Source organism: Camarhynchus parvulus, chromosome 2 (genome assembly GCF_901933205.1).
Source record: "Camarhynchus parvulus chromosome 2, STF_HiC, whole genome shotgun sequence".
Classification (NCBI taxonomy): Eukaryota; Metazoa; Chordata; class Aves; order Passeriformes; family Thraupidae; genus Camarhynchus; species Camarhynchus parvulus.
In genome coordinates, this window is record NC_044572.1 from 15,327,748 (window position 1) to 15,353,781 (window position 26,034).

Here is a 26,034-nt window from a genome sequence, read left to right on the forward strand (position 1 = left end):
ACATGGGGATGAAAAGGACATCCTGCAATTCAGACTAATTTTTTTTTTAGGTTAGTCTGTATCCTGAGGATATCCTTTTTTCTCTTGCAGCTTCACAAACTACACACTCCTTCACAAATGCCAGCTTTCATTCAGTGCACGACCTAAAACATATTTTCAGGAATCCTGCATATCTCTCTGTCACAGACTATCAGTTACATGCCACTTTTTGAGAGAATTGGCACTAAGGCTCAATTTTATCAGAGACATATACTGCAAAGGTTCTAAAAATAAATAATAAATAAAACCTCACAACAGTACTGACCTTTGCTTTTTCTATGACATTTGCAAACTCTCCTACCCACAAGAAACATAAATGTGGAGTTAACAACAGGAAACAGTCTCCGCTGTTCAGTGATGAGGCTCTTGGTTCAACTAATCTTGTTTGAACATGTCTTCTTCCTAATGAGAAAACAAAGCTAATTATATTCCTTCAGCTACTACTATCAAATGCCACGATCTAATTTGTTTTGAATGAAACACAAACAATCCCAGCACATTTAGCAAAATATGTGGAAACAGACTGTTTAAGAATAATTCAAAGACTACTACTGTGGAAAAAAGTTTACTCACAGGAAACAAAATAAATGTTGTCTCCTATCAACTAATATTTCTATTATTTCCTGTTCTTGCTTTAACAACTCTGTGTCCTTCTGGAAAGAAATGAATTAAGTAAATGGCAGACAGCAGCAAAATTCCAGAACCTTTTACATTTGCTTAAGTGAAGTCATAGCACAATTTCCGTAGGCAGTAAAAAGTTTTAAAAATTTAAGAATTTTAAAAATTTTGCTTTCCAAAACCTAGCTATTTGCAGAATCAGATATGTTACTATGCACTGTAAGGGGAAGTGGAGCAAGAGCACTGTCACATCATTTCCAAATTATATTGAGCACTGGAAGAACAGGACAGTTAAAAAATTTCCACAGGGGATAGACAGAATTTATATTGAAATATTCTGAAATATTCTGCATATTGAAATATTCTGTTTTCTCTTTAGGAAACACAGACCAGTGGACCAATGCAAACTCATTTGTAAGGTTTAACTTTTTTTACACAATTACCGCTTATTTTTTCAGGTTTTGGGATCCTGAAGATTTTGAACACGCTAAGCATCTAAATGTGGTAGCAACTCCCACATGTTACATTCAGCCTATTATTTATGTAAAGTAAAAGCAGTTCCAGCATACCTTTAATTTGCAGGAGCATTAGCTTCTTGTATGGCACAGCACTGTTGTTAGAGTTTTGCTCTGTTAGATTAACACTCCGCAGGCTAATGTTGCTGAAGTTCTCTTTGCTTGCCAGGCCAGCAAGTGCTACTTCTGAGAAATTTGAATTTGTAGACACTTGTACATAAAAAGAAATTGGAGGAAAGACAGACAGATGTAAAAAAAAAAAAATATATATATATATATTAGTTGTTGCATTAAGAAAATAATTTCTGCCCATTATTTCCAGTTTTTCTTCTTCTCCATAGCAACAGTAAAGGCAGACTAACAACTACCCCAAAGATTTGTGGGTTTAGGATTATCTTAATTTCTAGATATCCAAGAGTACACTGTCAGTGTCAGAATTATGCTATTTGGTATGAATACCAGCTTTGCTAGGAACCATCCTACCCAATGTTTTGTGAAGTACTGTGCAGATCTTCAATGCCTTTTAAGTAATTAATAATAAAGGACATCACAGAGACAAAGCTAATTAACTGTAATTGCCTTAAAATTTGGCTGAGACAGTGTGATGCAACATCCATTTACATTTCAAAGTCCTAGCCATGTTTTATTGTAAACTTACAGCCCTGTTTCTTGGTTACTTTTGTTTATTGCTCAACCAAAGACAAGACACTTTTTGAATTTATAACTCATGGAAATCCTTCTCATGAGATGGCAACAAAGTATTACATATATAGTTAGTGTTTTCATCAATATAATCAATAGTTAAAGATGATCTTCCTTTACTCAAGTGTAGTAAGGAAAACTGGTACCCCAAAATGTAGGAGTGGTTGGACAAATCTTTGAATAAATTTTACAATGATGTCTTTGCTGTCCGTCTGGTTGTCAGGAAAAAGCAAATTCACAAGTAAAACACCTTGTAAGCCCTGCCACAAAGCACTGATCCTTTATGGAAATTAATCAGAAGGAGTCAAAGAAGGTTAATTCCACTTTCTGAGAGAAAATTAGGACCCAAAATTGAGGCCAGTGGATCTGAACAAAAATTCATCTACTCTTGCCAGCTCTCACCCCAGCATGACGAGGTTGGATCTGCTTTCCTTGATCTCCTGTCCTCACCCTGCTCACCCTGCAGGCATTGTGGCTCTCTCTGCACAAAGTGACTGTGCTAAAAATAAATAATTAAATCTGTGTACAGGATGTGGCTATAGGTAGCTTTCCTTGAGGAAATCACACCCTTCTCTCCAGGTCTCCTATGCAGTCTACATTTCACTTTACACTTCAATTAATTTACTGCCACTCAGAGAATCCATTCCATTCCTTCAGTTCCATTTTTTTGCATTGGGATTTTTTTTTCTTTTTTAATTACAAAGGCAAGATGGTGTCTTGTACAAATCATCCTGCTAGCTTACTTTTTTCTACTTTCATTCTCTTTGACTCCATGAAGGCAACATTCAGTCTTTGTTCAGTATATTCATGAAGAATATCTTGTCTTGCTGCAAGCATTTTCAGGGGGTTTCTTGAGGACTGGACTCTGCGTGTGGGCCTAACTGCACGTTTGTGCTCTGCTACAGAAGATGTCAACCTGAAAAACAAGTAGTGTTTATAATCATCAGGTAATTTTTCTAGTCAGAATCATCTAACGACAAGAAATCAGGATCAGTTCCTCAATTCAGGCAGGAGCATGATTTCAGAAGAGATGGATGTGCCCAGTACTAAGATACCTACAAGAGGACTTAGAGCTGAACATTTTGAACAGTGCCCTTGTGTCAGCATTCAAAACAATGGGGAAAAGGTAATTCTTACTTTGGTGCATAAGGATCAAAGATGGCATCAAAGTCCTCATCAAGGTCCAAAGGCACTGAGGAGGAAGGGAAATCCACATGGCGATAAAATTTGGAAAATGTTTCATCATCATCCAGCTTCATCACCTCTTTCACAGATCTTCCTGTAACTGTCAGCACTGTCTCTTGCATCCCAGCAACTGCAGGAAGAAAACGTCTCACCCAGTAAATAACCATACTAGAGTTTATGGCTCTAGAAAAGGTAAACATGGCTTGTTTGGTAGTTGCCTGGGTAATTTTTTTTTTGTTTGGTGGTAGTAGTTTGGTTTTTGTTTGGGTTTTTTTCCCTGTTAGTCTTTTTTTAATTGATGGTAGCAAAGTGTGTTGATAAAGAATATTAAAACAGTGTAACTGCAACTCATATGCAATAATCGTTATACAAAAGGGTAGGGAAATAAGGCTAAATGAAAACTTGGGCACTATAAATAAGTTGCTATAGTAGATGATGTAAGCATTTTAGGGTTTTGTATATTCCATCTTGCCTCCAACTGTGTAATTCCTGCCTTTGAGAAGATCTAGAATCACAAGGGGAAAAGTCACTACATCAGACTAGTGAGTGTGGCACAGTTATTATCCTATGCTAGTGTCTCCTGTACTGAAATGTGAATACATTTGTTTATGGTATCTGTTACACTACAAATAACATAAAGATGTAATAAAGATTTTTGTCTTACAAATGGAGGACAGACATATGAGATGGAAACATCAGACAACTCTAGAGAGCTTCTTAAGTAGCCAACAGGCTGTGCAGGGAAGATGATGAGCTGCTACAGAGAGTCAATTTTCAAAAAAGCAGGAAAATGAATGAATTGTGCTTGGGAGCAGCTTAGTATCCTATTTTGATTTTAATAGGACTCAACTACATTTAAAGATGTTTCACTGTATACGGCAATATGGTTCAGACTGGCTGTGTGCTCTTAGGAAATTCTGCCCTACAGAAGGATGTGCACATCCTTGTTCCTAGAGAATTAAGAAAGTTATTTAGGCATATGTGATTTATTCTACTGTACACTTGTAAGACAATTGCAAAAGCCTTTTCTTAAAATTTAGCAAAGACTGAATCACAAAAATAAAATTATCAGTAACTGCAGTCTGAGCAGTTACTGAGGTTTCTGCTACCAGATATTTCAACTAAGGGGCACTTTAATCAATTTACTAAAGTCAGAGGGTGGATATGCTGTCACCCTTCATAACTCTACCAACCTTTGTTATTCAGCCTTCCCAAGAATGACTCCAACTTGTCAAGCTTCATATCTGATTCCAACTGCATATCAGGCCTGGCTTCAATTTCTAAGCAAAGCAGAAAGCAAAACCTGTTAATTGACAGGAAGTAAATAAGCCTGAACATATTGCAGCCATTTTTCTTCCTTACCTTCCAAGGGCTTTGTAACTGGAGTGGTAGACTTCTGCCGGAAAGGGGATGCTGCTGGTGTCAGTGCACTTGGAGAAGCCAGGCCTGCACAGGGACACAGAACATAGGAAATGCAGCCATGAGTCAGCCTGCCCTTCCAACAGTGACGACAGAGAAGCTATTTGGGGAAGGCAGATGAGCCTGGCTACTTCCTACAGGCCAGCACACTTCCCCAGCCATTGTATTAGAGAAGGCAGAGGGCCCTGCCTGCTCCTTGAATCAGCAGTAGCCTCAGAAACCACCCCATTCACAAGAACAAAGCTTCATTTCCGAGTGTTTCTTAGCAAGCTAACACAAGATATAGACTGTCTCTGGAATATATTAATTTTGCTCCTTTTCAAGGTAGCAGCATTTCATTTGGTCTACATTTTGGGCTTCAGTTGTACCACAAGCTACATTTTATAAACATTGAAGTGTTCTGAAAAAAAAGATAAGTTTAGCAGGGAAGTCACCATGATCTTGCTAGGCACCTTCACCTCTACCACTCTGTTACTCCCTTTTTAAAATTTAAGAACATCTCTATGAATACATGTAACAGGGTGCATCTGACTTGTGAATGCTGTCCCTGGATTTCACAGTAGCTCTTGGGCCCTGTTGGGTTTTTAAGTACACATGGAAATTGAATTAGAAATGGAAGTTAGAATCTCTACCACATCAAGCACTATGCTCTCCTTTTGTTGTACTCTCCTCCATCCTTTTCAGTAACTATCATAAAGCAATTAATTCTGGACCCAATGGGTAAAATGAGGATGAATTTTTTAGTTTCAGTTTTCATGTGAATCTACACTGCTCTAGTAAGAGAACTGCACTCTATAGAAGTTGTGGGTTTTATTAGGTAGAAAAGCATACTGAGGCAAACAATTGCACCTATTAACTTTTGCTGCCTAGACTTTCAGTAAATAGAGAAACAGACATTTACACTGTTCTCTATTATCTATTTTCCACTTAGCCATAGTTTACTTATTACTGAACCATGTAAGTTTAAGCCTTTAATTATTTTGATCAGATTAAACCAATACTGTGCTGGGGGAACATATACTAAACATGTTTCCATTATCTTTACTGCATGTTGTAGCAATATAATTGTCATAATCGTTAAACTCCAAGTTAAATTTGGAATATTAGTAGGTAGCTTTTCCAAAAGCAATTTTTTTCCTCTGTTACCTAAGAGACTCAAAATTCCAGCAGGTTTTAAGTCAGTGGGTTAAGCCTTCCTCGAGACACACTCAAGAGGTCACGGCTCCTAAGCAGCTCTACCAGCACATAATCCACAAAACCACACGGAGAACTGCTTAGGAAAGGATCACCTTCCAATTAGGACTGGATAATTTTCAGCCATAAGAAGCAATTAAAATACAGCATCTGTGCACATGTATATAACAAAGATGTTATTTTGCATTGCTTTCTCATAATCTCTTAAATTAAAAACTCATAATGATAATTTATTCTTTCAGGATATAAATCAGTACACATCTAACTAAAATCCCACTTGGGCTACTTTTATTGATTTCACTGTCATTGCATTACCTTGCTTCTTCAAAAGAATCATCATAGCACCTAAAGAGATCCTTTCAAGATAATTATTTTTCTTATTAAGAAGAGCAAATGCTCTTTTTTCCTTCTATTCTTTTACAAAGACAAATCCATTTGCAAAAAAAAAAAAACCAAACAAAAAAAAACCAAACAAAAAAACAACAACAAAAAAAACCCACCTAAAAACAAAACAAAAAACCAAAACCCAAAACTCAAAGAGCAGGTCTGTGGACAACTAAAAAGTTTTTTTTAGTGACCCTCCAAAAAGGGTTACTCTTTTACTCTTTAAATAGTGACCAACTGTCATTTCTAGCAGTAAAACTATGTAAAATGTAAGCAGCAGCTAAAATACGTTACTAACAGAGGTAATTCCTAATACTGTTTATCTGTTTGTCTGCCAACAGATTGTGGCTTGGATTGCAAGCATTAACTCCTGTTGAAGTACTGCCCTTGCCCTACAATGATTTTTTAAAATGGTTGTAATTTAATTCAAGGCTCATTGTTGTTGCATTTAATAACCAAGTCCTTGTAACAACCCAAAACCTAGTAGTCATTAAGCACAAAAGATCAGTTTAGGTGCCTTCTTCCCAAAGCTATCATCTTCCCAGGCATGCTGTGTGAACAGCTGCATTCCTACCATGTGCAGCCTTCAGAGACTCCTGTCCACTTCAGAAGAATGATTAGATCTGGAAACAGTGACTGAATTCAAGAGATCCCAAAAAAGTCAACATTGCTCCCTTGTCATTCCTACTCTGTGGTTTTATGCAGAAACAGGGAATCTTCAGCCAAACATAACACTTCAAGCTGTTGTCCAAGACAGCATCCATAAAAACAATACTTGTTTGCTAAATATTCCCAGTGATCCTAGGAGTGGGGGAAATGCCAGCAACAGAAACAACTCGATTTCACAACTATTCTCTAGACAGTGCAGCTGGGTTTTCAAAGGAAGTAAAAAAGAATAATCTAACTATGTCCTGTGGGTTGTATTAGAAGGAAAACCAAAACATATATCCCTGTACAAATGGTAGATTTCCACTAGCCAGACAGAGCCCAGTGATAAGTGGATGGAAGTGCAACAGTGCAGAACAAAATGGATCAATACCACGCCCACAAGAAACTAAACTGAACAGCCTCATGACACAATTATTCAGTTGAAGATAAACAGTCTTCCTCTTGCTAAATACAGATGCTGCTTCTGCATTGCTTTAGTTTGACTTTATTTTGACTAGACAGATAAGAGGTGTCTTATTTATATTGGGATAATTTCATCACTGACCTTTTTTTACCATTCGGCCAGCCACAGTGAACTGTGTGGAGTCATTGGCTGCTCCTTTTCCCTTGGACTTCCAGGCTTCTTCTCGAGCTGTAATCAGGTGTTTCCTCTCCTCAATGGTCATCTGACTCTCCTGGTTATCTGCCATTCTTTGCTTTTTGGGGGAAAGAAAGGAAGAGATGTTTAAAAAACCTGCTAGAGATATAGCTAAAGACTGGTGGAACATTTCAGCTGCCAGATGCAGTTGAAGGGAGCAGGGAACAAGCTGCTGCAGCGAAGTCACACTCACTTAGTGACCCTGAAGTGCTTCACTGTCTTGCTGCCCCATTACACTGTGAGCACAAGGTTTTGGTCTGTGCTCTTTTACCTCTTCTTGAGACTACCAGCCAGGGCAGATGGCACTCCTCTACTCAAAGCAAACTATTCACTCTGTGTATGAAATAATTTTCCAGGCCGTATTCTTTTGAACCATGACTTGCTACACAGGTGACATCGCTACTGACTATGAGCAGTTGTTTCCAGGTGTGCAAATCTGCAGGTGGCACAGGGAAAAACAGAGAAGTGGTGTAACTTCAGTGGGTGATTCCTAATCAGTCTCTTACAGTAACTCAGCTCCCCAGGCAGGATTAGCAGTGTCTCCAGAGGCTGCTCGTTTTAGATCTTAAGTCAGCTTGCTCTACTAAATATTTTTCCAAGGACTGATCATCTCTACCACTCCCTCTTTCCCCCCCCAGGTCACCCTTAGCTTTCCTTTCTTGCTTTAGAGGTTGGCAGCCAACAGCTGGAGGGATTAGAAGCAGAAGGTGCACTGTCTCAGTGCCCTTCTCACACAGACAGATTGCTGATGGTACTTTAGGTAGGGAAGAAACTGAATTTACATACTCTGCTGTAGCTAGGTCAGGCCAAAGGACTGTTACTTTAATATAGTTATCTTTAAAAACTATCAACATTTCAGGGATTACACTGCATAGAAGTCAAACATAGAAGTATTTTTAGTGCATGGAACTGTCAGCTCTGGAATTACTTTCAAGTTGATTCTATTCATAATTTTTCTTTACAACCTAGCTGCTAGAATTGAAAAAAACAAATTAAAATCTCAAGCTTTAATACCATTCTAGGTCAGAGAACCTCAGAAGGAAAAGTATGCACCAGCTTGTGAACATAAACATTCTTCTCCTTTCAATAAGATATTGGTTTTTTTTTATTTTCTTAAAAATCAATCAGACTAAATAAATAATTCATTTTATATAAAAACTATTGTGACTGCAGGGGACACTCTAATATAGAGATTTTGTAGCTTTCAGCATTTACCAGGATCAGCAGACATCAGCCAGAAGAACGAAGACAAGCCAAGAAAAGGTTTGTACAAGGACTAGGACCATGACAGCCCCCCACTACTTCCCTCTAGTTCCATCTATTTCTGCAGCCTTCTGCAGTAACACTTGCTCTCCATTTATCAGGAAAAGAGCTGGACAGCCAGACAACAGGACTGCAAGCCATGATAATCAAGACTAAATACTCTGAGTTTTCCCTAGAACTCCAAAATGTTCAGTAGAAATAACAACATAAAAGTCTATTCAGTACCATTTCCTCATCTGTCAAAGTCTCTAAAGAATGCTCTAAAGAAAAACACTTGAAGAAGTCTCTTTCATTTCTTCCATTCTCTACCCATTGTCAGCACAGCCACCTCTGGGATGAAAAGTTCGTAGAAAATACCACAACAACATATTAAAGGAGACCTGGGCAGGAAATTAATAAATACCTAATGAAGCCACAAGTAAAATTTAATACACAAAACAAATATTTTTAACTTAGTAAGGATGCTGACTTCCATTATGATTATGAGGGAAGTGAGCGAGAGGCAGAAAGAAATAAAATAATGTGGATTTGGTTTTGGGTTTTTAACCTTAGAGGAGTCTTAATTTTGGATTTTGTCTCCAGCAAATACCTAGATCTTCAGAGTCTACAGAGCTACTGAAAATTCTGAAGATGCAGACCTACAAAGTATGTGAGTTAATCACTACACACATGAATTGCCAGAAAGATTGTCAGTAATTCTGGAGCTGTGTCAAAGGATAAAACGGATAAAAGAAAACAGCTGTCAGACAGGAGAAACAGACTTTTTTTTTTCTTTTTTTTTTTTTTGAATGGAAGAATTCAAGCTGTTCCATTGAGCAAAACATCTTTGGAGTTCCTAACCAAAAAAAAAAAAAAAATCAGACTGGGTACATATGTTACACAATTTGGAGAAATTCCATACTAGATCTCTTCCTAATGCATGAGGACTCCTACCTTAATCTACTAATGAACAAATAAACTAAAAAATTATAAACTAAATAGACACCAAGAAATTCCCCATCAACTTAATTTCCCTTAACAGTTCTGCTGAAAACCAGAACTATATGCCATGATTAAATAAATAATAATTTTATATAGCCAGAAAGCTAATATGAGCCAATGCAACTGTCAAAAGAAATTTCAGAAAAAAACCACCTGCTAGTTGGGAACAGTTTAGAAAGCTTTCAGAATTGCCACATGGAGCATTTGTGGAGGAATTAACTGGTCAAAGCACATTCTAATTGGGAGAACATATGTTAAGAAAGCTAAAACTCAAGAAGCTTCTAAGTTCAAATTTTATTTCTAAGTTTAAAAACCCAAATTATGATATGAAAGAAGAACTTCAAATTTGCATCTGCAAAAAAGTCAAATCAGAAATTAGTATATCAAGAATAAATAAAAATAACATATAAAAACTTAGGAATAAAACAGCTCTAATGCGATTTTTTTAATGAAAAAGTGGTTACTTTAATGAAATATTCTAATTTATTGTGTAAAATAGATGGATGTGTTCATTGACACCTTAGACAAAAAACTGGAAAAGGAGATGCCCCAAAACACAAGAACAAATTTCAAAAAAAAGCCTTTGAAAAGAGGAAAATAAATAGGATAAAAGCTCAGATGTGGACAATATTTAGAAGTAAAACTAAAGCATGTAGGAACAGGGCACACAAGCTGTTGGTTCTTCCAGACACCCATGGAAAGGCTGCTGCAAAGACAATCAATGAAGAATCAAATCACCAGCATGTAATTAATGCCATTCCACATGGCATTATGGAAAACAGGTTTAATCAAAAGGCTAAGTTTGATGAGCTCAAGTGTGATTAAATGTATTAACACTGTTACCTCTGATTTCTTTAATATATTTGAGTTAATCACAGATGACATTCTGGGGCAGTTTTTTTAGAGGAATATAAAAATATCAGAGCAGCTTACAGGCTGTAAACTGGTTAACTGACCAAACAGGGAAGAGCCATGCAGTGATCTGATTCATCCCAAATTTGATCAAAATGCGTTCATGAACATGGAAAACAAAGGATGCAGTCTCATCTCCTGAGAAGACCCTCATGATGACACCAACATAGAGAAGAACGATGAAGATAAAGAAGAGATAATCACATAGATGGTTGGAAAAAAAAAAAAAGCTATATCAGAAAAGTCTGGTAAACCAGGTTTTTAAGAGAAATGTTATTAAAAAAAACTCCAACCCAGCCAATTGGGAAGACAGAAAAAGAAGAGAGACAAAAACTCTCATGGAAAGTTGTTTGGAACAGATAATCTGTACTGGAATAACTCATCCATTTCCAGACTCCATGCTTCTACCCAGGGTGATGACAATTTTGAAAGGTTTGAATTTTTTTTTAATTAACATCAGATTATATCAGATAAGTATGTATTTTCACTGAAGAAAGGGTTAAGAGTTACATTTAACACAGCAAGAATAATAACATATGAAGAACTACTTAATATTGCCAAGAATTTTCTGTAGGCTGACAGTTTAGAATTCAGACTGTGTGTTTTTCTAAAAGATTCTGGTTTTAGTCTGGGAAGGATTTACAGACTCAATGCAAGAACAGTTAGAAACAGGGATTACTTTCTCCCACAGAAACCTTGGCTAGGTTGGATGATGATATTGGTCTTTTCCAGCACATTTCTTGAGGGTATGGCAGGCACTCCCCTGTTTATGCTAAGGAAGGGGCCACATTGTAATGGCAATGCTCCTACAATTTTGCAGTCCAAGTAAGGTCCCCTTTAGGTCACAAGAACTGAGAAAGAGTGGTCTGTTAGCATGCTGATGTGCTGTTTGGTTTTGTTGTTTTTGTTGGTTGTTTTTTAATTCAAGAAATAAGATAATTCATGTTTTTCTATGTAGAAGATCAAGACTACCACTACCTGGGGGAATCCAAACTAAGAATGAACACAAAAAAACCCCATCTGTTTTTCAAATGGGGGTTCTATAAAACAAATACTATAAATTACATAAAAGAAGGATTCAAAAAGTATCTATTTGTTTTTTAATACAAGTAACTTCTGTAGTGTAAGCTCCTAAGACAAAAAAGCATAAGGAGAATCCAACAGTTGTTCAAGTATGGTAAAAAGTCTCCGTGTTGTTTTGCTCTGCAACTTTATATGGGCCTTCATGTAAGACAACATGGAGGAAAAACTCCATGCAAAAATATGCCTTTCTGTTCAGAACTGCTTTGAGAAAAACAGAACACACTCAACTCATGTTTGGTGCAAATAACAAAGTGATTAACTGTGCCAGAAAAAAAACCCAAACAAATCTGCATGTACCTTGACACTGTGCTAGAAGGAAGCAGCTTGCTAAGAGAGAAGGATGTAGCTCACCAGAGTCAATGGAAAGATGACCACTATTTTTGCTGTTTTCCTTTTAAGACAGATGGAATGAACAGCTCATTAAAAGGCCTCCTGTCATTACTGGAGGGTTATTATTAAGTTAGAATATATTGTTCTCTTCTAGATACATAAAGCTGGTGAACTCTGTCACAGCCAAAGTAAATAAGCTATATTAAATCCACAGCTTATAGGAAAGAGGTAGCACTAACAAATTTCAAAATAGTCTAAAATTTAATGTTTAATTTAAAAAACTTACAGTAAAAGATCATATTCAAAACCAGCTATAAAAGTGAATGTGGAAATGGTAAATATGAGTCGCCTAAATGTTTCTAATATATCCAGTAGGCTCTTCTGTATTCATCATCCCAGCCCAGCAGTATCTGCTCCTTGAACTCACTGCCATTACCCATGCTGGTCAGAAAGCTCCCTGCATGCAGCACAGACTGTGGGAATGAAGAACCAATGGATTCCTTGTAGCACAGGAACCACAAGTGTGAGCTGGGAGGCAAGGGACAAGGATGCATAATATAGTAGAATTTGATTTATGTAGATCTATTGAGACCTTCCAGTGAGCTCTCCTTGTTTTTTTTTCAAGAAAACATTCCAAAATGTTTTCTTGAGTTTTTCTGCAGCTCGTTTCTTTGCCCATTTCTACCTTTGCACTTTTTACCTCTGATCACATGAACCAGGTCTAGTTTGCTCAGATCAAGGTCTAGTACTCTACTGCTCAAAGAGAACTTTGTTATGTTGCTCTGGGTATAGGAAGTTTATATTTCTCATTATCTATTAATTCTTCAAATTGTCTAAGATGGAATTGCAGAGGTACAGACGTTGAAGAACACTTCACAAGGAAGCTTCTCTAATATTTACTGCAGGAGCAGCAGAACTCTTCCCAAGCAAACACAAATCAGGAATGTTCATCATCAATCTGAGTGTAATTTTCTGTCTCACTCCTCCCTCCAAAAATGAAATAGAAATTTTATATAGCATTTCACCTTCCATCTCCAAGGATGACGGTCATCAGAAATCAGAGAGCTTGATTCTTTCAAACTAGTACTACAGACCTTAAAGGAAGAAAGAGAGAGAAGCAGGAAGATGGGATAGTCAGAGAATAGAAGCAGGACATGCAAGACAAAAAGTCCTTTACACAGGAACTAGGGAAAAGCACTATGGGAAAGTCACCTCTGAGCAAAAGCAGTTCTTTTACAGTCAGTAAATTAGATGATGTTATGTCTCACACTGAACATGCACATTACTTAAAAGGAGGTCAGGGTACACAGCAAAATTCTACAATAAATGCTGTGTAGTTCCATACTACTCCTTTTATACACCCTTTTTAGCAACTTACAAGTTTTCAGTATTATAATGAATGCAATAATGTTTTCTTCCTTTACTTTCTCATCAATACAGTCTGAAACAGATACAGAACTTTCAGAAAAGCAACCATAAGAGAAATAGTAGCACAATGTATACTGAGGAAGAGTACACACGATAGTGGCATAACATTATGTTCTTTTAAAGCTACATTTACTGAGCTGGTTAATCAGTTAAGAGGATTATTAATTTTGTACATTAAAAAACACTGGTAAAATGTCCTTACTTGAAATTGTTGAGCATTTAAATTGCGCAGACTTTTGCTCACCTGATTAATAGGTAGAAAAGGATGAAATTTATGGAGAGCAGGTATAACAGGAGAGTAAGTAGAAGCATATACAGGTTCCTATGACAAGGACAGAAGCAGAGCAAAGGAATTAGAAAAGAACTGGACTACCAGAAATGGAAACGGGGGAGAAGTAACTCCTCTTTCCCTTATTTCCTACTAAATATTTTGATCTAGAAATGTTTTCACTGTTGGAAAGCAGAGATCAAAAATGCTGTCATCATACAACAGCATGTTTACCAAAGCCATTCCATGCAGGAATTATCCAAGTTAGTAACAATATCACTACAACCCAACACAGAACAAAACAGCGCAGCTGGGAGACGCACTTTTTGTATGCTGATAATTTTTATATGTCTCTGTTTTCATGCACCATTAAATTGATGAACCATGTCAACCACAATGTGAATAACTCTGCTGCAAGTTTAATCAGACCCTGCTAAACAGCAAATCATCTATTCTCTGGATGAAAGGAAAGAATGCTTGCTGAAACTGGGAGACTCAAAAGCCATCTGGAAGGATTTGCTAAGCCCAGAGTACTCAGTGAAGGTGAGTTCACCATTCCAAACGGAGCCTACAAATAAACCCTGCCCCAGAGCTGGGCTTACCCAAAGCTGATTAGACACAGCTTTATCAGCTTTAATTCTTCTCCCTTTCTGTAGGTTAAAGCAAATGGGGAACATGGCACAGTAGATGGATAAATGCAGCTTATTAGAGTGGCTCAAAATGCAGCCTAATAATGAGTTTCAGCTTTGATGAGAATGTGATACAAGCACTTGGTGGATGACATATATGAACTGGATAAAACTCTTACCACAGCAAAAAACTAATATTTTAGTGTCTAAAAGTCACTTTTCAAGGGCTTACCCTCTCTAAGATTTTTACACACTTCATCTCAGAGTAATTTTGAAATGACTGCTCAGCCCTAGCCTTTAACACCAGTGCTGAGCTGCAATTCAAACATAATGTAAGAATTAAGCATTTCAAATGTCAGTCACTGCTTTAATGCAACTGTAGTGCAGCTGGTAATCACATTAATCAGGGACTCTGTTAAAAATGGTTCACTATAAACCAGAAATTTTTATTCCAATAAATCTTCCTATTTTGATATTATGAAAAGATTTTGAAATTAATTAATTTTTCTACTCATGAAGAAATCCAACAAACTGCAAGTGTTCCATCCAGCCTAAGATGATGAAAACAAAGATATGAAATCCAAAATATTTTTCCTAAATAAAAGAGATTTTTTTCCAGTAAGACATTCATCCAGCAAGACAGTTGTTCCCCTGATGTTAGAGCTATTCTTTGAATTGTCCAAATATGTTTTACCATATATATAAATAATTTAGGAAGTCTCACAGCTTCCGAAAATTTTTCCTCCTGTGTGCAGCAATCATCAAAACAGATGCTGGACCTCCAAATAAATCTCAGCTTCCCCCCTCATCTGTATCTGCTTGTGTTAATTCCTTAGTCTCTCTTTTTTTTTTCTTGTTTGAGGTTTCTCTGTCAGCTTTTCCATGAATTTTATGGTGTTTTTCTACAGTTTAGTCTACACACAAATAACTGTAACACATTTGGATAAATATTTCACCATGTAGACACCACGAAGAAGCATTTTGACTAGAAGTGATCAAACAGCACTATTTAATGTAGCTATTTTGTTAAGAGTATGAATCGTTCCACTTTTGTTGTTTATATGAAATCTAAATATACTCTATAAACTTCTAATTTCTGCAGCTATGCTTCAATAATCAAACCTCCAGAATAATTCAGGTAACCTTTTAAGAGAGACACACAAAAAAAACCTAAAAAGGTGTCTGACTACATTAATAGGAGCACCATACTGTAACTAAAAACATCAGGCATTGTTTTGAAGCAGCAGGGCATGACAAGTTTACACACCCATGCTGTTGATGCCATGGTGTTGATGACTGCCATGTGTGGAAATTATCTAACTAGCTCAAAATTCAGTAATCAATACAATTCCTCCATTTTTACTGTAATCCAGCAACAGAAAACACTTAAGATTCTCAAGTACAGCAGAGTCTCAAAGTTCCACAAACAGACTTCAATAGCACAGTGCTTCACGGTCCTCAAAGGATAACAGCCACCACACTGATTGCTTATCAAAACCAGTACTTCTAGATTTAAGGGCAGCTGACATGGTTGTCTTGTAAGTAGAGTACCCTCAGTAAGAGTTTACATATTTCTCATGTATCACATGAGAATCAGCATCCCAAACATCACTATAGTTCATGGAATGGTGTATCTTACACACCCGAATTTTCATCCATAGGCAGACATGAAAATCCTTTGATTTAGGCTTAAATAGCCAAGAGCTAACATGAACTATCAGAGTGGGTGACCCAGTGTCACAGAAACTTCCCCTGCCAGCACTGTCACTTCAAAGCTTGTATCCCTCCAGCACTTCATGCTCCCTTACTTGCTTTAAAAGCCTGACTGTGCTTGCTGCACATGGTAACACAGCAGGGAGGGTATGGGTGCCGAGGGGTGAGGAGAGAGAACAAAGGGTTTGTCTCTGCCTAAATCTTGGCAGCTGTTTAAAGCTTTTTCTCAACCCCACTGTCTTTAGCTAGAGTACATTTGTTATCTGATCTCAACAGTTGTCATTTTGGAGACTAGCCTGTTAAAAATGTGACCACAATTTTGCTTTCCTCCCTGGAACTATTTTTGCTTTAGGACGTCTTTCAAACTAGCAGCTGGATTTTTGAACAAGTCCACAGAGCAAAACCAAAACAAACCCCATAAACCAAGCTGCAAAAATCAGCTTTATTCTTTTCTGTCCAGTTAACATGACTGATGACTCACGTGTTCAGGCACAGATTTATCCTCAATAATGATAAACTGTGTCCTTACTTTTAATGCACTGATGGAACAGGAGACATTTTGTTACTGTTTGTCTATTCTATTTAGTAGAAGGAAACAACGAAATAATTGGATCCAAAGATTACCACCCCCACTAGCAAATTTTGTAACACAAATTTTATTTTCACCGGTCCTCTGTGAAGTACTCCTACAGAAATTAAAGGCTTTTGAGACAGCCTATTTCATCTGACTGAGAAGGGAAACCAGTCTCCATTGGTCCTGTACTCTGAGCCAGGGGACAGTCCATTTTGAAGCAAATCTCTTGGTCACCCTCACTTTCTGCACTTTGGTTCACATTGCAGACTGCACAGACTTTTGCATGAAACCAAGTCCTGAAGTGCACTCCAAGATCCTCATGTAGCACCTCTGCTGCTAAAGGCAGTCAGGCCACAGGTCCAAGCTAAATTTAGTCTGAAACAAAGATTTCACTGGACAAAAAACAAGTATGGCACAGGTAACACATCCAGCGACCATTACTGTATTGAGGTAATAATATATATATATATATATATATAAAGATTCGACCTTGCTGGGCAACCTAATTTACTCATGTATAGACATAATCAGAGTGTGCTAACAATCTGGATCTCCCTTTCCTCCACACCTTTCTACCCATCTCCCTCTTTATTCACTACCTGTTGTAAGACAGATAAAATATTGGTCCTGCCACTTCTGGCTATTCACAAATGGCAAAGATCATGCAAGATAACCAAAAGCCAAATGGCTCATGAATGCTCTTGTACCTGCATTACCACAGTAGCTCTAGGATCCAAAATAACTTGTCAAAACCCCAGTGTATGCACAGAGATAAAACAGTGCTAGGAAGGTGACATTTTTACAAACTCACCCATACATAAGAAAACATCAGAACTAAGTATTAAGGCAATTTCACTGTGGGGGCGTGGAAGGCGGAGAGGGAAGAGGGGCAGGAGAAAGAGCTTAAATCTTTATACCTGTACATGCTGCAGCAGCCTTAAAGACCCACTTACTAGTTCATTATCTTCTGATGTGAAGACACTGTAAGCACTATTACACATCCCAGGACAGTGAAGACCTCCTCATTTAATAATCTCTCATGTTGGGAGAATTGGTTTTTAAACAAGCCTGACAACAAGAGGAGCAGCAGGAGCTAGCGGCTAATATTAGGCATGCCTGTGTACTTGGATGCGTCTTCAAAAAGCAAAAGCATTTCAAGCAAGATGTTTTTCCCAAATAGGGACAGAGTTACCTTCTTCAACAGCTGCTCAACTTCTTGCATCTGCGCACTGCGATCAGTGACGGCCACTTTTGCATACTCCTGCTTTTTGCTGAGCCTGCTCTTCCAATCTTCTTCACCACTCTTCTTCAGCAATGCCAACCTACAAGGAAAAGCATGCCCACAGGCAGCTTTAAACACTGTCCTTCCCATTATCCTCAAAAGATAACCTTATTGTTTCACTAATGCTGCATTCAAGATAATCTGAAATTAGGTTTTCTAGCATTAACTAAGTTACTCACATTTCATACACATGTACAAAGCTCACAAACAAACACCAAGCCTTATACTGTACATGTTGAATGGCAATCATCTGTCAAAACACAGATATCCAGACCTGAGACAGACACTCCAGTTAATTTGTATCATCAGTGGAAATTGCCAATACAGTCAAGGGAGACCAAAGTACAACACAGATCCTCCTAAAGTAGGTGTATAAAAATGTCAGATTAATAACTGCTTTTTTCCCTCCACTCTGTCACTAAGGCACAGCAAGTGAGCAGCTTGGCTATGGATACTTATCCTGTAGATCTCCAAAGTTAAGAATATGTATCCTACCTTTGGTCTTCATTGTACTCATTAAAAAATACTCTTACAATTATTTTCTTTAAGCCCCAAGAAGAAAGAGGACTGTTCAGCAGGCACACAGCAATTAGGTCTCATCAGGCACATCAAAGGATAACTCTGCAGTTCCTGCTTTCACCCCAACTCCAGGGGCTGAGGTTACTTATCAGACTCCCTGGGATCACTTTGTATTCCCTTGCTTAGCCCAGACATTGCTGTGACACAAATCAGCAGCACCAGTGCACTAATAACCTGGTGCTAACTACCCTGCAGCTGTGACATCTATCAGCAACATTCAACTTGTTTAAAGGAGGTCTAACATTTAAAATGTGGATTACCATTAATCTCAGTAAGTGGGATCTTTTCACAGTGCTGTTTCCTAATCTTGAGCAAAATTCTGAATATAATACAAAGTGCTGACTGGCTGCAGTGGGGACAACATGTAGATTAGTTTTGCTAGAATTCTACTTGTCCATACAAACCCTGAGGTGACTACTTTTGGGAACAGGGGAAGTCAGTAAGGAATATGAGGTCTATACAGGCATGATGACCGTCAGTTTACCTTCCTCAGAAATCAACATTTATATGAGTTTTATACCCTTCAGAAATCATTCTCAGTAATCCATAAAATGTATATCTGCAGCACTTTTGCAGATAGTTGCAGTGATCTACTAAATAATTTTTTAGTTTAATTAAGTCTTATGACATACCTTTCTCAAATCTACAGCATTTCAGTAAGAATTACGCAAAACCCTTAACCCTATAGATGTTTAACAGGTTGAGTAGTTAAACCTACTCTGACCACAAGACACGGAAATTCTTTTTCAGAGATGTGATTACTGTTATCCTCACAGCAAATCTTGTTTGGAAACTCTGAGGAGAAGGAAAGGGTAGAACCAAAGAGGTCTATCCAGAAGCCAAGTTTCAGGCAGCTGCCTCCTGCAAAAACCCACGGGGTGCAACCATGCTACTGACCTCTTTGGGGATGATCAATTGGGCCTAAGGCAGTCACTTGAGAAAAACTAAGAATGCAGAAAACAGTAAATCTACAGAATACAATGGCAGTAAGAATGTTAGTATTCAAGAAAGCAGTTATTTCCTCTCTTCCTGCCCAGGCAGGCAGTGCTGGCAGGCTTCACAGTGCCTGGTTGCTTCATACCTCACAGCAAGGGATGAGTAGGGGTGAGAAGGACTCACAACAAGGAGCTGAGGTCATGGTCATTGTTTGCAGAAAGGACACAAGATTTCACTGCCCAGAACTAATCTTCTGGAGTGCATCCATGCATGTGTAAAACTGTGGAGGAGACCAAGATGGGACTGAATTGCCACCATGCAATGAGTTATCTTCAGTAGCTATGTTCTCTCAAGTCAGTTTTGCTGAGAAATGATCGGTGATAACTGAAGCTGGAAGGCATATTGGTCAGCTTTGGTCTAAGCTGGGTTTGTTTTTGAAAATGTTTAGAGCTACTCAGCATAGCAGGCAGGGGGGGAAAAGTGGGGTTTTTTGTTTCTTGGTTTTTGGGTTTTTTTAAGCTAACATTACTGCAGGGTATTTGCTCTAGACCTTTGACCCAAGCAGCCTGCTTGATCAGGGAGAGAAAAATCTATAATTCTAAGAATACTTCTGTGTCTTTGGAGATTTTGTTTTCTTCTCTGCCACAAGGATGGTTTCATAGCAGCCCTCCATGGTTCACTGGTATATGTAATGAAACAACTGACTCCTACAGGTAAGAACACACATTTACCCGTTTTGAGCAATGAAATCACCACTTAAAAGAAACATGTATGCTCTGTATGTCAATAAAAACTTCACTGCTGTGCCAAACCTAAAGCCATGCATTTCTTTTGAACAATGGAAGTGGCAGTAAAGTCAGACTGCCCCGACTCAGCAACAACTGAATGGAGGACACCCTTTAGGATGAATAAAGATGCAAGAACTACTGATTGGTTCTTATAAGTAAGCCCACCAGCTCAGCAGTACAGAGCAGTTGATTCTCTGGAAAATCTTAGAAAATAAGGCAAATATTAGGTCTAACCCTTAGATTTGTTTAAGGCCTGCTACTTACTGGTTTTATTGAATACCTCTAGTTTTCCAGTTTTTATAAATAATGAATAATCATTCATTAGTCACTTTCACAATGTAGACACACTACTTTTGCCTCCAAAAGTTCCTTTTCCAATATGAAGAAAATAAGTTCTACTCTTTTCTTGAAAGAAAAAGCTTTTAGTGTGTCTGCCCATCTTTGACAGCTTGCTCTGCATCCTTCTTTCACCTGCTACTGAGACAGACTATGTGACATCAAGACAGAATGATCCTCATCCCAGAGGTGTCAGGGTGGCCTCAAGGCAAAAGCTTTCAGAGCTGAAGGCAAAATGCAGGATAGTGAATACTGAAGGAAAACAGAAATGCAATGTGAACAATGGTTTTGCCTAAACAAAGCTAGTTGCATGAAAGGCCTTGGCAAAAATCCTAGCAAAAAATCTCCAAAATGACACATCTTGCTTCTGTGGCAATATTTTAGTATCTTAGTTGCTAGTTGTCTCCTTGAGCTAGAATAAACTGGACATAGGTTTGGTTTTCACAAGTTCTCCCTTGGCTGCACTTGACCAGTTCTTTTTGGATCAATCATAAATCCTGGAGAGCAATATGAGATATATAATTACAGAAAGGAAGTTGACTGTTAAAAGACTGCATAAATTCAGTATAGTGGGAACCAGACTATGTAAGAAAGTATTGCTGAGATATCCGTACATCAAAAAAGGATGAAAACTAAGCTTAGGCTAGATTTTTCCTGAGAAAGTGAGAATGATGGTAAGAGGTTCACCAGAAATTATTCAGATGTGGCTTTTTAAAATGGTGATCATGGCATGCACCTGGCTTCTACAGTGGAGCTGACAGGATGGCCTTTGGTGTCAATAAATGCACAGAGGCAAGAGAAGAGAGTATGGGTGTCTTTCCTCCTTAAAAAATCATGATTTTCATTCTTCTATATAATACAGGCAGTTCTGAAAATGCCAGCCATACATTCACTCTACAAGGATAGTATTAGTTCAGTGAAGCAAGTCTTTGTGGAAAATCACTTTCATCCAGACCAGCATTCATGCATCCTGCCCAAATACTATTTCATGTGTGGAAAAGTTGTTGTTCCATAAGGTGAAAGAATGTCTGACACAGCCAGAAAAATCCACTGGATGGGAAGATGAAGTTAGTGAATGTAAAAGGAAAAAGAAATCCAAGCGTAATAGTTAATCTTTAGCAGAAATGCTCTTTGATGTTTATGAATACTTGGCATGAACTGCAGCCAAGCAAAAAAACCTTAGTGGTTGCAGTCTTTTAATTCTGGAACAAGAAGTAGACTACTGTAGTATTTTGGAAGGCTGAAACATTTTGATATGAGCTCAGTCATTTACAGATGTTTGTGGAATCAGGGTATACAGACTCCTGACAAGACAGCAGGTATTTCCTTTTGTCCGCTCTGGGACTGAGTAAACAGTCTTGGAGTCCTAACAAAAGTGGTTCCTGATTGTGTGACTGACAGGCTTCAGTTCCTCAAGATACCAACTCAGCTGAGGCATTGAAGTTAGGACTGAAACAGCTACTAAAACTTGGATCTTCCCTCCAACCTCCTTCTCTCCATCAGGATCAGGGATGGTAGATCATTTACTGCCTATAAACCAGAAGTTATTGGTCTTAAACCTCATCTGCCAAGACAACTGACATATTTACAGGAGGGGATGGGGAAGGGGGATGAAAGTTGCTTTAAACAAAACAAGAGTAAACTGAAAAAGGTAAGTACAGCCTTCAGAAAGGGCACTAAGAGTGCACAGCTGCTATAGCTGCCCCTGCACTCCCTTGTGTAATGGGGTTGACAGGGAGTGGGGATGCTTGTAAATGAGAATGACTCACATGCCTCCTAGAGACACATGAATTTGGGAAGCAAACTTTGGAATTATGTTTAAAAGAAAAAAAAAGGTTCAGAATGCCTAATATCCCACTCCCCTCATTAAGTGAGGGAATACTTTTACACAGTGAAAGTTTAATCAGGCAGTTATTTTCATTTATTGGTTCTGCTTTCATGCAGAAAAACTGGAGCAAAGATAGGCCAAATAATTGTAATTCATTCACTGGGCTGCTACCAGTTTGGGACTGAGTTTATACTCTCAAAGTTTTAACTAAGTTAGGAAGACTTTTACAAGTACTACAGCAGCTATTGGCACTTCAATCCTGAACTCCCACTCTCTGCACAAGTGCAGGACTTAACATTTTGCTTCAGATCAGAATGATCTTGGGCTGGAAAAAGTATTTCTAGTACTCCTATAAACCTGTCCAACTTACTATCCTTTTAAAATCCCTAGAGTAAGTTCCAAGAAGTCAAAATGGCAACCAGGTACTTCTGAAGTAGTGGGGCAATATCAGAGTCTATCTGTGACTCCCTCTAGTCAGCTTATTTAAGGGACTCCTGTAGACCAAGAAGAAATGGTTATTAAAATAAACCAGAATCACACTTTATCTGTTGTATAACTGAAAGCAGAACCTGGAGAAGTAGATTGAGTATATAAGTGTAATTAGAACATGTATATTTTACAAATTTAATTTTCTGAAATATTCATTGATTATTTAGGTGGCTCTTTCAAAATCAGGTTATTATGTTCTCTTGAATGGTAATTCTCATTCACCATCATCTGCTTTATAAGCATGTCAGGCAGATTAGCTGCATGTTTCTGCTGTTAGTAATAATAAAGCCTAGTAATCACTACTTAGCTTTTTTAGAAACAGTTTTAAAGCTTTTTATACTATCATCAATATAATAACTATATTTATAGGGATCATTAAAAAACAAAAGAGAAATTTAAGTACCTTTCCTTAATTGACATCGTTTTGCTGGCATTATCAAGGACATCCTCAGCTGTTTGTGCTTTGCTCTCTCCCATGGAAAACATCTCACAGGAATTCTTATAAAATTTGCCTTCCAATTGTTCAGAGAGCTCCTGCAGTCTACAGGATGCTGCTGCTGCTGTTTGTGAAACTGTCCTCATGGCTGATGTGCTGGTGAGTTCAGAAGAAGGCTCAGCGTGGTCTGCCCATTCAAAAGAGAAGTGCTGAATTAGCTCTATTCTCAAAGACACTTTACATTACTAACACTGAAGAAGCAAATCTGTATTTTAAACATTCACATCACATATAATTCTCACAGGGAGAAACTTCTGGCTGAGCCAGAGCACAAAGATTAATTGTGCAGCATTACTTGCTGCCATTTGTGACTGATGCTCACAAGGAGTCACAGAACATCATGTTCAATACACAATTCTGAACTTCACATGGGTGAGGCACAAACTGCTGCTCCCCTCATCACACCAACAGGAAAAGGAACAGATGAAAGTGACAGGGAACAAAGAGCAGGGGAAGAGAAGCAGACAAAATCTAAACGAGAAAATTAACTATTTGGTAAAGCAGTTTAATGCTTGAGCAGCATACTAGGACATTTAATAGTTTAATAGAGGTGTTATTTTCTAGGAGGGTGTTGGGGGCTCTTTTGGGGTTGTTCTTTCAAGCAGCAATTAAACCACGGGAAAAAACTGCCTTGAAGAAAGATAAATGCACTATTACAGTTATCCTTAAAGAAATATAAGCGATCTTCATTTTTCTTTTTGAAATGTTATAAGCACAACACCCCTCTGATATATGGCTGCTCCTATTATAATCCAGTCTCCATGTCCCCTGCAGTCATCAAAGGCTAATTGGACAGAATGGATACTGCTTTAGAGGAATACAGGCAGAACTGTACCTTCCTATCTATGCCTGTGTGAAGACCATTAAATTCAAAATACATTAACTTCACAGGATGAACACAAAAATGCTTTTAGTGCTACAGGGTAGTGTGATGCTGTCAACCATCACAATAAAACAGAAAAGGAACACAACATCCTTCTAAATTGAGCAGAATAGAAGGACTTATGAAATGACCAAATTCACAGTTTATTTCCTAAATACTTTATTTAAAGATAGGCAAGTTTATTTTTTAAGTTTAAATTATGCTGTGCATATAAAAATTTAATTGCTCTGAGCATTTCCTGGTTTGTATTTCATCACCACATCAAAGAGAAAATAATACTAGTTTTGCAAAAGTAATTATCTGAAAATTATCCACTCCTAGTTATGATGTAGGTAATTCATAACTCTATATGCACAATAAGGCAAAAATTAAGGGCAGATAATTGACTCAAAGCAGCAAGTTTAATTTGTTCTGAATTTTGGAGGGCAGGAGAAAGGGCAAAACCAGAAAGAATAAATCTTAGCTTCAGCATATAATACTACTTCTTTCAAAGTAAATAAATCTGAATAAAACTGAGTCATCTTTAAAGACTGGAAAATAGAAAGAATTAAAAAAAAAGCCCTCTATTTATAAAAACTTAACACTTCACAGATACTTCTGTACTTCTAAGCAGTGTTAGAAAAAGGAAACATAACCAGCCTTGATAAACCTTGAAACACCATTTGCTGAATGAGACCACACCAACAGCAAGCAATTACCACACCTCTTTGCCAAGTCTTGCTTTTCAAAACACTTTCCAAATCCACCTTTTCTTCAAAAGACTGGCCTTTTTTGTCTTCCCATTTACCTTGAATGCCAGTATCAATTTCCTTCTGTTCCAGAGGCTGAAAAAGTGCTTGTGAACCAAACAGTTCCAAGCTGCCCTTCCTCAGGAAGCTGTATGTTGTCTCTTTATGGTGGTCTCCTGTTTTTTCAGGAACAGGATGTGTGGTTTCATCCTCAAAGGAGCTGTACTTTTTAATTTCATTAGCTTCATGGGCTAGAAACCTCTTTCTTTCTTCTTCATGTTTCTTTGATGGTTTTCTGCTTTCTAGTGCTTCCATGGAGGGCTGCCACTGCTCTGACTTGTGTGTGTGTTTTCCTGAAGAGTCCAAGTTTTCTGCTGCAGGGTGGAACCTGGTGGCAGCGCTCCCTCTGCCATCAGTACCTGGTTTCCCAGGCAGGTCCCCAAACAAGGGAGCCAGGGCAGAGGCCATGGCTGAAATCGATGTTGCAACTGCAGATGACAGGGGAGCAATCTTTCCACTTTCACTCTGGACCTATGAAGGAAAAAAACAAACAAACAAAAAATCCAAACCAGCCAAATAGGACTTATAGGCTCTGAAATTATCAATTTCAAAAAGCAGCCTTATCACATCAGTTCATCCAAGGTATGTTTTCATGTAAATATTGTACTCTATCAGTACAGACTAGAACAGGTAAGGAAAGCAACAATGCCCCTGTAATTCATCTGCAGATGGGTTATTCCACTCAAGGTAAAAACAACTGCATGTGAGCAGCAACATCTTTAGTAACAAGGGGTGTGTGTGGAACATGCAACCTGACATTGTGTCGGGGCTCAGGACCTGCAGCAGTGCAGGAAGAATTAGCTCAGGTTCCAGATGCCAGCTGACATGCCATGTGCCCAGGCTAATCACCTCTGCATCTCAGCAGGACTCATTAGCTTTGGCACAGCTCTGCTCTTACACAGCTCTGCAGCTCCCAGCTCTGGTGACCACTGAGTGCCAGGGAGAGACTGTTCCATGCTGTCCTAAGCCAGGGCAGACATTCCTGATGCTCCCTCCACATAAATCACCTTCATGCAGGACTTTTTCAAATATAAACATTGGCTGTCATGACTAAAGTATTTGAGCCTAAGAAGCACCTTAAAAACA

At 38.1% G+C, this 26,034-nt stretch overlaps 1 protein-coding gene across 16 annotated transcripts in view; it reads right to left on the reverse strand.

Annotated features, from left to right (window-relative positions):
- The window catches only part of SVIL (supervillin), a 133,773-nt gene that overhangs the window by 11,821 nt on the left and 95,918 nt on the right, over positions 1 to 26,034 (reverse strand). For 10 of the 16 annotated variants that reach the window (XM_030971343.1, XM_030971339.1, XM_030971338.1 and 7 more), the window contains 12 exons: positions 24,948 to 25,419; positions 23,185 to 23,404; positions 17,736 to 17,865; positions 13,604 to 13,681; positions 12,957 to 13,025; positions 7,270 to 7,420; positions 4,422 to 4,505; positions 4,253 to 4,339; positions 3,012 to 3,189; positions 2,618 to 2,790; positions 1,227 to 1,382; positions 305 to 441 (listed from right to left, as the gene is read on the reverse strand). In XM_030971343.1, the coding sequence (XP_030827203.1) occupies positions 305 to 441; positions 1,227 to 1,382; positions 2,618 to 2,790; positions 3,012 to 3,189; positions 4,253 to 4,339; positions 4,422 to 4,505; positions 7,270 to 7,420; positions 12,957 to 13,025; positions 13,604 to 13,681; positions 17,736 to 17,865; positions 23,185 to 23,404; positions 24,948 to 25,419 (1,935 nt within the window). The remainder of the gene's footprint in view (positions 1 to 304; positions 442 to 1,226; positions 1,383 to 2,617; positions 2,791 to 3,011; positions 3,190 to 4,252; positions 4,340 to 4,421; positions 4,506 to 7,269; positions 7,421 to 12,956; positions 13,026 to 13,603; positions 13,682 to 17,735; positions 17,866 to 23,184; positions 23,405 to 24,947; positions 25,420 to 26,034) is intronic. The other 6 variants (XM_030971350.1, XM_030971342.1, XM_030971352.1 and 3 more) reach the window with 1 other exon arrangement.